The sequence below is a fragment of the Ailuropoda melanoleuca genome, chromosome 12, assembly GCF_002007445.2.
Source record: "Ailuropoda melanoleuca isolate Jingjing chromosome 12, ASM200744v2, whole genome shotgun sequence".
Lineage (NCBI taxonomy): Eukaryota > Metazoa > Chordata > Mammalia > Carnivora > Ursidae > Ailuropoda > Ailuropoda melanoleuca.
This window is the reverse complement of record NC_048229.1, coordinates 33,662,489-33,672,009: the sequence shown is the minus strand read 5'-3', so window position 1 is coordinate 33,672,009 and position 9,521 is coordinate 33,662,489. Positions and strand designations below refer to the sequence as shown.

Here is a 9,521-nt window from a genome sequence, read left to right as displayed (position 1 = left end):
CCCCCCCAGCCCTGGTCTCTGCTGCTCTGCCTGCCAGCCTGGTCTTGGGGGGCCCTGCCCGCTCTTGGACAGACAGGCGTCCACAAGGGGCATTTTGGGGGAGGAGTCGGTGTGCATGCCGTTCCGCTGCCACCATGCTAAGGGCCGTGGCTGTCTGCTTGGCCTCTCTGGGGTCAGTTTTGGCGTCCGGGAAGGGGGAGTGCTTTTGAGGGCCCCCCCCTCAGCCACCACGTCTCTCCTTTGCCACAGTCAAGGCGGATAAGAAGGCGGCCCAGGAGAAGATGATCCAGCAGGAGCATGAGCGCCAGGTAAGGGTGGGAGCGAGCGGTGGGGCCGGGCCGGCCGGGGAGCCGGCCAGCGCGCCTCACAGCCCCGTCTGCCGCAGGAGCGGGAGGACGAGCTTCGAGCCATGGCCCGCAAGATCCGCATGAAGTAAGACCATCACGCTGCCCGTATCTGGGCCGTGGCCCCCCACATCTGGGCTGCCTGCTGTTCCCCACCCCTGGCGCCTAGCCCTGCGGCCTCCGCTAGCCCTCGGGGTGGGAGGAAGCCCTCTGTCCTCGGCTTGCTCGCTCCTGCTGCGGCCCCTCCCAGCTCTGCCAGCTCTGGTGCGCGGGGCCTCTGTGTCCTCCTCCCTGGCTTCGCTCGTCGGGGCCCTCCCTGACCATCCCGTCCCGAGTAGCACCCTGACATGCTCCATTCTCCAAGCCTTCCGTGTGTTCTTCAGAGCGCTGATCCCCACCTGGCACGCACCATTCTGTTTCCTTGCTTGTTGTTGATGGTGCCTGAGAGGGCAGTTCTGGCTGCCGGGTTTCTGCTGTGCACTCGGCCCCCAGATCAGAGGTGGCGCTCAGCAAGCCAGCCCCGTGGCGGGTTCTTACCAGCTCAGGCAGAGGGGCTCCTCCCTGCTCCCCTTCTGTTTCTCAGCTCTTCACTACCAAGGGGACAGGCTCGCGCCCTGGACCAGGCAGACGTGGAGTCCAGTCCCGGCTCTGCCTCCCTGTGACTATGGGGCCCCGGGGTGGGGGCTGGCGCTCTCAGGCCTCGCTTCGTCCTCTGCAGCCAGGACAGACCTTGGTGACCTCACTGGGTAGCTCGGGGTGCAGCTGGAGGCTGAGTGCTTGGTGCTGGCAAGGAGGAGGGTCCGTCAGTGGCAGGGCCATGTCACCGGCTGCTTGGTCGCAGGTGCTCAGACAGACAGTTTAGTTCCTCTGAGCCGAGACTCCTTCCTCGTCCTCTCCTGGGGACCCTGCCACAGCGGTTCCCACGCGGTGCCGGCTGGGTCGTCGGTCTGCTCACTGTGCTGGGCCTCTGAGGGTGCGGCCTGCCTCCCTCAGTTGGGGAAGCAGAGGGCCCAGGGACTCAGCATTGGGGTCAGTCGGTTCCGAGTTCTGATCCTGCCTCCGCTGTCTACCAACTGCGGGCCTTTTTCTGTTTGGGCCTTAGTGTGCTCCTCAGCTAAATGGGGTTGGAATAGTTGTCCTAGTTCACAGGCGTGTTGGGTGGATCCAGTTNTCAGCATTGGGGTCAGTCGGTTCCGAGTTCTGATCCTGCCTCCGCTGTCTACCAACTGCGGGCCTTTTTCTGTTTGGGCCTTAGTGTGCTGCTCCTCAGCTAAATGGGGTTGGAATAGTTGTCCTAGTTCACAGGCGTGTTGGGTGGATCCAGTCAGAGCTGGGCCAGGCGAGTAGAAGGGCCCCAGTAAATACAGCCCTTGGGGTCGTGAGTCCCAGGCACCCTGACAAAGGCCAGTGAAGCACTTAGCGCGTGAGTGCTGTGTTTTGAGACGACCTGAGTGTGACGGGAAAAGGTCGAACTCTCCAGCTCAATCCTGTATGTTTGCTCAGCAAGCCTTTTAAAGTGAGGCCGACTAAGATTCCAATCCTGGCTCTGCCCAGCCTGTATCCTTGTGAGCCAGTGCTGTCACTTCCAAGCAAGGGTAGCAGCACTATTTGGCCTGGGTTTACTCTGCCGCTTGGGCTGGGCTGTTGGAAGCACTTGCCCTGGGCAGGCAGTCCAGTCCCGCCTGCGAGGTCAGTGTTCTCGCCCTGTGCTCATGCCTGCCCCTGGGCTGCCTCCCTTTCCCCCTGCAGGGAGCGGGAACGCAGAGAGAAGGAGCGAGAAGAATGGGAACGCCAGTACAGCCGACAGAGCCGCTCACCCTCCCCCCGTTACAGTGAGTATCCCCACGGCCTGTGGGCCCGGAGCTCTAGATCTCGAAGTCAGGCTGCAAGAAGCCACGGTGCGGTTTCCATAGCGCTCCACACGTGCAGCGGGATTGCCATAGTCACGGGGAACAGCAGGCGTTAGAAGCAATGCGTTAGAAGCAATGCGCGTTGCCCGGCCTTGGTGCGTGCCCAGGGGACTGGCTGGAGGCACAGGTCTGGCCTCAGCTGGAGGCAGCCCTAGGAGCCCAGCCCAAGCATTTGCTTCGTTCTCTCGTTTCTCTCCAGGTCGAGAATACAGCTCGTCCCGAAGGTAAGCCCGCCAGCCTAGCTCCTGGAAGATGACCTTGTCCCTGCCCTGGTTTTTCCGTCTCCACCCTGTACCCCTCCAGCTGCACAGGCTGGTCTCCACCCTGGTTAACGTCCCTCCCTGTGCAACTTGCCCCCCCCTCCCCCATCACTGATGCCCCAGTAGTCACGAGTGTGTTGGTGTACGTGTGCGCACATGGCATGGCTGCTTCCACCCAGCCCTCACCGGGGCCCCTCTCTCTCTCTCCAGGCGCTCAAGGTCCCGATCTCGAAGTCCCCATTACCGACATTAGGCAGAAGCATGGGGGGCAGGGGGGATGGGGGTGGGGTGAGGGCTCAGGCTGTGATGCTGCTGGGTTTATCTCTAATGAAATAAAATCACTCATTATTTAATTCCATTGACCTGGCCTCTGTGTCCTCTGTGTGGTCCCTGTCGGCCAGCCACCAAGGGCAGCTGGGGAGGGAGCTGGTCGGGTTCAGGAGCCAGCACTGGGAGCCTCTGTGACAAGTCCTGCCCCCATGTGGGTGTCCGAGTGGCGGCTCCTGGTTCAACAGCAGCGCTCCTGCCACAACTCGGCGAGGGCAGGGGCCTCTCCGTGGAGAAGGGCCCGGCACCCAGCATGTGGAGGATAGGCCAGGACTTTGCCCAGGGGCCTCTGGTGACAGGTCCAGGCTTCTCCCCGCCCTCGCCTCAGCCCCTGCCCTGGCCTCGCCCACACTGGGAACTGGGAGCACGGCTTTCTGTGCCAGTCTTGCTGTGCCCGGGGCACTGGGGGCTGGCCTTTCCCCTCACCCCCTCACTCCAAACCGGTCTGTCCAGCCGTCCACCCCAAGGAGGGAAGCCACCCGCCCCACCTCCAACACCCCAAGAAAGCCAGAGTCCAAACGTGTGTGTAACTAGGCGGGAACATTTACTCGCAGCAGAGGAAGGACAAGGAGATCGCCGGCAGTGGTCCCCACGGTACCAGGAACGGCAGGGAGGGCACTCCGGCAGCTCAGGCCTCCCCGCCCACCTCGGGGTGCTTCTGCCGCAGATGTTTGTCCAGGGTGGCGCGCAGGCCAAAGGGCACGCAGCAGTGGGGACACTCGAAGCGGGTGCTGCCGGGCCCCAGGCCATGCATGCGGCGGTGGCGGTTGAGCTTGCTGCTCTGCGCGCAGGCGTAGGAGCAGAGCTCGCAGGTGTAGGGCCGCTCGCCCGTGTGCGAGCGCCGGTGCACCGTCAGGTTGCTACTGTTGGTGAAGTGCTTCCCGCAGAACTCACAGCTGCCCCCGGGCCCGCGGCTCTTGCCCACCGGCTTGGGCAGCTTCTTGGGGGACATCGGGCCCTTGGCGGGTTCAGTTCTCTGTTCCTTGGGGGCAGGTCCCCAGCTGGCCCCGCCGGGGCCTACCTGAGCCCCACCGCCAGGAGCCCCAGGTTCCTGGACGCCGGCTGTGGCCGCGGCTCCGGCGCCCTCCCCGCTGCTGCACACGAGGGTGCTGGCTGGCGCGGCGGCATGGGCGGCCGGCTCGGGAGGGGCGGTAGAGGCCTGTTCCTGACTGGCCTCGGCCCTGCAGGGGCTCTGAGGCCGCGGCTGCCGGTGGGTCTTCTTGTGCCGGTTGAGCTTGCTGCTCTGGGTGCACGTATAGGGACACTGGTCACAGGCGTAGGGCCGCTCGCCGGTGTGCGAGCGCATGTGCACTTTGAGATTACTGAAGGAGCTGAGGGTCTTGGCGCACACAGGGCAGGTGGGGCTCCGCCGGGGGAGGACGCTCATCCGGGCACCCTTGGCCTCCGCTTCCGGCCCCATGACTGCGGACACGGCAGCGGCCACCTCCGCCAGGCCGAGCAGCGGGGCCTCGGGGGCCTCAGGTTCCGTCTGGTAGATGGACAGTCCGTGGTCCCACTGGGCGTGGCGCAGCAGCTTCCAGGCCCCCGTGAACTGTCTCCCGCAGCGGAAGCAGCTCAGGGCCTTGGGGTCCTTGCGTTCTGCGGAGAGAAGGCCCGGGCGTTAGGGAGATGGAAGAACAGGAGTCGCAGCTCACACCTGCCAGCTGGTCACCTTCTGCATGAAAGGCCCTGTTCCAGGAGCTGGGAACAAGCTGCAGGCGCACACACGAACTCTGTCCTCAGAAGCCGAGGTGCAAAAGTGGGCGGACGGACAGGGAAGGAAAATCTGGAGTGGATGATGAATACCTGGAGATTCTTTTTGTGTTTGAGAATCTTCCAGAAAAAAGGGAAAGCAGAGTGAGGGATGGGAGGAGTGCTATTTTCTATGCGGCGGGGGGAGTGGGTAGGGTCAGGAAGGCCTTACTGGAGACATGACCAAATTCCGGGTGCTGGGCGCCGGGCCAAGCATGCCCCCGTTCACTCTACTTCCCACCTAGACAAGAAACAAGAGCTCTGTTTTCCAGATGGGGAAACTGAGGCAGACACACTTCTCCAAGGTCACAAGCCTGGAAGGGTAGAATTGGGGTTTCAGGGGTGCCTGGGTGGCACAGCGGTTAAGCGTCTGTTCGGCTCAGGGCGTGATCCCGGCGTTGTGGGATCGAGCCCCACATCAGGCTCCTCCACTATGAGCCTGCTTCTCCCTCTCCCACTCCCCCTGCTTGCGTTCCCTCTCTCGCTGGCTGTCTCTGTCAAATAAATAAATAAAATCTTAAAAAAAAAAAAAAGAAAAAAGAATTGGGGTTTCAATCCAGAAAACTGGGGAGTGCGATACATTTTCAAAAAGGACTGTTGGCTTGATTACTGAGTGGGTTTCTGTGCCAGGCTCCAAGTTCATGGGTTCCACGCATGGTCTCCTATTCCCTGCCTTACAGAAGAGGGGGCCAAGGCCTAAGTGCGGAGGCAGCCACCTAGAGGTGGGGTGGGGCAGTGAGTTAGGTACCCCCCCTGTATGGATCCCAAATTAAAAGCCCTTCAAATTGGATGTTTCTCTAGACCGTCCAGGTACTATCAGTAAAGTACTTGCCTTTACTTTTCCGATTCTAGACAGTCTGGGACGGGAGTGGCCTTCCTGATCCAACACCAGGGTCAGGAGCACAGATGGGGGCTGGAGAGCGTCAGCCTGGCCTGACTTCCAGCTGGCTCCCTAGGAGTGCTGGACGAGAAACACTCCTGTCTGGCCCTCAGTATTCTCATTCGTGGGAATATGGGGATCCCGGGGATCCTCTCCCTTTTAGGGCTGTTGTGACCTCGAATGGAGAAGAACTGGGAGTTTGGATCCATGTCAGGCCACGGAAAACACGAGCTGAGCCCACGTGGCTGAAGTGCCCACACTGCTCCAAGTCCAAGCACCTGGGAGTCTTCAGTGATTCCATCAAGGCCCCTCCCTGCGCCACCAGACCACCTGCTGGCTCCAAGTCTACAGCTAATTCACAGTCCCTCCTTCCCCTCCCCCACTATAGGACCCCACCCCCCCAGGCCTAAATATAATTCCATCTCTCAAAAATCCTAGGAACACACGGGCCAGGGGGTGGAAATGTGCAGGTCCGGAGGAGCCTCAGCCTGCGGTGGCCAAAAGTTCCCCGTGAGTCTAGTACCATGTCAAGGGCTTTCATTCCCTCCCAAGAGGAGGAACCCAGGTGTCCAGACACCCAGGACCTGGCCCAAACCAGGGGCTTCCCAGCGCGCAGGGCTGGGAGATTCCATCAGAGAGGGAAGCCAGAAGCCCCTTGCCTGGCTCCAAGCAAACGCACCAGCACCTCAATCAGAAGTATTCAAGAGGTGGGCGGGGGTGGCCATGCCACGCTTCCAGCTGGCCTCAGCTTCCCCTCCCCCAGGTTGCTGCCCTCCCCAGAGGTCCCCCTACTGCCACACTGGTCCAGCCACCTGGCCAGTTATTTCTGGCCAAGGGGAAGGAGAAGTGAAACCAGATTGGGGGTGTGTGTGTGTGCACGGCAGATCCCCAGACCAGTCTTCAGGGGCTGGCCACACCCTGTGGGCGGCCCTCCTACAGGCCCAGCCCCGGCCCCCACCCACCCCCCTCACCACTAGTCCCAGCCCTAGGACAGGGCAGGCCCTGGCCACGCCTAGGCTGCACCCGATGGGGAGCGAGAAAGGGGAAGTAGTGCTCACTGCCCCGCCTGTCCAGCTCAGCCCCTTCTCCCACAGGAAGCCGGGCCCTTGAACTTGAGAGGGGGACTGCATCCCGGCTTGACTCACCTGAGCCCTGGCAGGGGCTGGGGCCTCTGAGAAGCTGACAGTCCACCTTCTTGTGGTCCATGAAAGCAGTGATGGCCTCCAACGGAAAGGTCTGCAGGCAACGGCCGCAGGTCAACAGATCCGGGCGTTTGTCGGTCCAGGGCTGGCGGTCTGCTGGGAGGAAGCGGGTGGTAAGCGTGGGGTGGGGCAGGATGGGGGCTAGGGGTTCCGAGGGAGAGGGAAAACCCGAAGGTCAGAGTCGGGGCTAGAGGCCAGAACCAGGCAACAGAAATACTGCAGGGCCGGGGGTCGGTGCCTGGAGGAGGGCGTCCCACCGCACCCCCGCCCCCCGCCTCTACCGGGTGAAGGGGAAGGGAGGCGGGGCAGGGGCAGGGGGCGCTCACCGCGAGGGTTGACGATCAGTGGCGTCCACAGCGCCCACTGGTTCCGCGCTCCCAGGGCGTGGAGAGGGCTCCCGACGGGCACGGGGCCGGGGGAGTGGCGGGGTTCGCCCTCGAACCGCCCCGGCGCGGGCACTTCCTTCGGGGAGAAGGGCCCCAGCTCCGGGGCCTGTAGGGGCCGCGCGTCTGGCTCGGGCTTCACTTCGATGACGAGGTCCGGCATCTCCATCTCGTCGTCTGTGTTGGAGGCGGGCGCAGGGTCTACTCGGCGGGGCGTGCAGCCGGCCTTGCGGCGGGACATGGGTCGACGGCCGGGCGGGCTGGCGGGCTGGCGGGCTGGCGGAGGACGCGCGGGCCGTGCGCGCTCAGTCCGAGGCGCTCAGGTGAGTGACTGCGGCGACCCGCCGCGAACTCTTACACGTGCTGGCCCGGCCCGTAGCTCCGCCCCCGGGGCGGGGCCTGACGGGAGAGGACGGGGCGGCCCCGCAGGGGCCCCGGGCTGCAGCCAAACTCAATCAAAGCCGAGCCCACTGCGTTTTCTTAAGGGCCAAACCTTAACGACGCCGAGGTCACACGACCACGCACACAAACAGCTATTCCTGATCCCCTAGGGCCCGTGTAACTGAGGCACAGGGTGCCCACACCCACCCCCGAGAGAGAGAACAGTAGGGGCCACGTTTCTAGCTAGGCGCCTATGAGTAATCAGGACTATTTCATTAAGTGCCTTACAATAAAAATTCGGTGGGCAAGCATTTATTGAGCACTTACTGTGCACTGGGTTCTGTTCTAAGCACTGAGGATACCGCAGTGAACAAGACAGAAAATAATCCCTCGCCTCACTGTTCGGGAGACAGACCTCTGAACAAGATAACTGCAAAACTTAGAATGCCTTCCAGGATGACAAGTGCAATGGGGCAAAATAAAGCTGGGAGGAGTTATAAAGGGACAGGGTTGTGGGGTGGGGGTGGGGGTGGGGCTCTGCCTCTCCAGAGGCAGGTGAGGGGGCCAGCCAGCCCTTGCGTGTTCGAGAATAACAAGGAAGGGGGAGGGGCGTGGGGAGAGGAGTGGGTGATTGAGTTTTGTGAGAAAATGAGGTCAGACCCAAGAGGGTCTCTTGACCACTTTAAAGTCTTTGGTTTCCCAAGACCAGAGCCTTGAGGGGTGGTTTAAGGCAAGGAGGGTTGTGATTATATAGATCTCCTCTGGTCTGGAATCACCATTAAAACCAAGCAGGCAACTGTCTCACCCCCCTCCACTCGGGCCTCCTTGAACTTCCCTCCGCAAAGCAGCTCATTCTGATGGCTGTTTGAAGTGGCATTGACACCCTGCCCCACCCTCCAACCCTTATGAGTTTCTTTTTCTTCCTGGCACCGGCCACATCATAACGTAGACCTATTTGTTGACTGTCCTCTCTTCCCTCCCCACCCCCACCAGGGCCAGGGTCTGTCCTCTCCGGCGTCCCCAGCCCAGCTCCGAGTGAATTTCACATGCTAATCTCCCCAGAGTACTGCTCCAGGCCAGAAGGTTCTTCATATTGTTATTCAGGGCTGAGCCCAATTGTCCTCGGGAGAGCAGAGGACCTCCCTGACCACTGTATCTAAGCAGCCCCACCCTGCTGAAGGCCTCACAACCATGACCTCCATCTGTCCTCCCCTCTTTCCTGGCCCTCAGCTTCCCCATCTGTTACCTACGGGGGCTTCTTCACGGCCACCTCCTTTGACCACCCAGTTAAAGGAAGCTCCCCCACCTCTGCCACCATGACCCTTATTCTATTCCTTTTATATCACTCATCACAAACCCTGAAGGATCTTGTTGTCTTTGATCATGGAGACCCTATATCTGGCCCGTCCAGGTCCTCCTAGAATGTAGGCTCCAAGAGGGCAGGAGTCCAGTCAGCCATGTCCACAGAGCCCCTACCCGTTCACAGTTTGGTTAACAAATGTCTCTAGAGCTCCTGCTCTGCACAGTATTTCAACAGATACGGCAGAGGGCCTGTGTGCCAGGCACCAGGCCTTGGGGACCTGGTGGGGTGGAGAGGCCCACGCAGCCTCCGCCTTACTGAAAAAGTGTGGAAGAAGGGAATTCTGGCTGAACCCAGAGGAGCAAGGCTCCCTAGCACCTCAGGCCAGACATTCCATACTTCAAGGTCTGTTTCTTCCTTTGTAAAAAGGGGGGTGCGGGAGGGGTGCTGCGGGGAGGTCTGCAAGACAGAACCACCACCCCGGGTCCATCCCATCTGCCCCTCTCACCAAGCCTTTGTCCTGCTGTGTGGCGGCGCAAGGTTTCAAGAAAGGGAGCTGAGGTTTGGACTGCAAGGGAAGGGTGGCAGTGTGCACGTGTAGGGGAATGGGGGTGCAGACACCAGGCTCGTGCATAACCCAGCCGGCAGGACGTCTTCCCCTCTCTGGACCTCGATTTCTTCTTCCGTAAAGCGGGCATCCCAGTCGGGACCCACCTCGTCGGGGATGGAAGCGCCGGACCCAGCCGCGGGCGGGGTGGGACGCCGGGCAGCACCGGCTTCCC

At 61.6% G+C, this 9,521-nt stretch overlaps 3 protein-coding genes across 7 annotated transcripts in view; 2 read left to right on the top strand and 1 right to left on the bottom strand.

The window, feature by feature from the left end:
• The first annotated feature begins 72 nt into the window (after window positions 1–72).
• Window positions 73–2,882, top strand: LOC117795101 (CLK4-associating serine/arginine rich protein-like). Its single transcript, XM_034637856.1, has 5 exons — window positions 73–308; window positions 386–432; window positions 2,094–2,176; window positions 2,454–2,478; window positions 2,725–2,882. Exons 1-5 carry the CDS (start codon window positions 282–284, stop codon window positions 2,765–2,767), a joined length of 225 nt encoding a protein of 74 aa, XP_034493747.1. The 5' UTR covers window positions 73–281; the 3' UTR covers window positions 2,768–2,882.
• A 484-nt stretch (window positions 2,883–3,366) lies between these two features.
• On the bottom strand, window positions 3,367–7,335 carry ZNF296 (zinc finger protein 296). Its single transcript, XM_034637849.1, has 3 exons — window positions 7,002–7,335; window positions 6,619–6,768; window positions 3,367–4,440 (listed from the first exon to the last, which is right to left on the bottom strand). The coding sequence occupies exons 1-3, from the start codon at window positions 7,297–7,299 to the stop codon at window positions 3,470–3,472; spliced, it is 1,419 nt and encodes a 472-aa protein (XP_034493740.1). The 5' UTR covers window positions 7,300–7,335; the 3' UTR covers window positions 3,367–3,469.
• GEMIN7 (gem nuclear organelle associated protein 7) overlaps window positions 6,570–9,521 on the top strand; it is a 12,672-nt gene continuing 9,720 nt past the window's right edge. For 2 of the 5 annotated variants that reach the window (XM_034637855.1, XM_011231071.3), the window contains exon 1: window positions 6,650–6,788. The gene's annotated coding sequence lies outside the window, so the exon portion shown is untranslated. Of the gene's footprint in view, window positions 6,789–7,251; window positions 7,382–9,521 lie in introns of those variants that run through there. The other 3 variants (XM_011231070.3, XM_011231069.3, XM_034637854.1) reach the window with 3 other exon arrangements.

Coding starts and splice junctions, on each gene's coding strand:
- LOC117795101 (XM_034637856.1), top strand. CDS start 282: ATGATCCAGCAGGAGCATGAGCGCCAG. Junction 433..2,093: donor GCCCGCAAGATCCGCATGAA/GTAAGACCATCA, acceptor TTCCCCCTGCAG/GGAGCGGGAACGCAGAGAGA. Junction 2,177..2,453: donor CTCACCCTCCCCCCGTTACA/GTGAGTATCCCC, acceptor GTTTCTCTCCAG/GTCGAGAATACAGCTCGTCC.
- ZNF296 (XM_034637849.1), bottom strand. CDS start 7,299: ATGTCCCGCCGCAAGGCCGGCTGCACGCCCCGCCGAGTAGACCCTGCG. Junction 6,769..7,001: donor ACTGATCGTCAACCCTCGCG/GTGAGCGCCCCC, acceptor TCCTCCCAGCAG/ACCGCCAGCCCTGGACCGAC. Junction 4,441..6,618: donor CAGCCCCTGCCAGGGCTCAG/GTGAGTCAAGCC, acceptor TTCTCTCCGCAG/AACGCAAGGACCCCAAGGCC.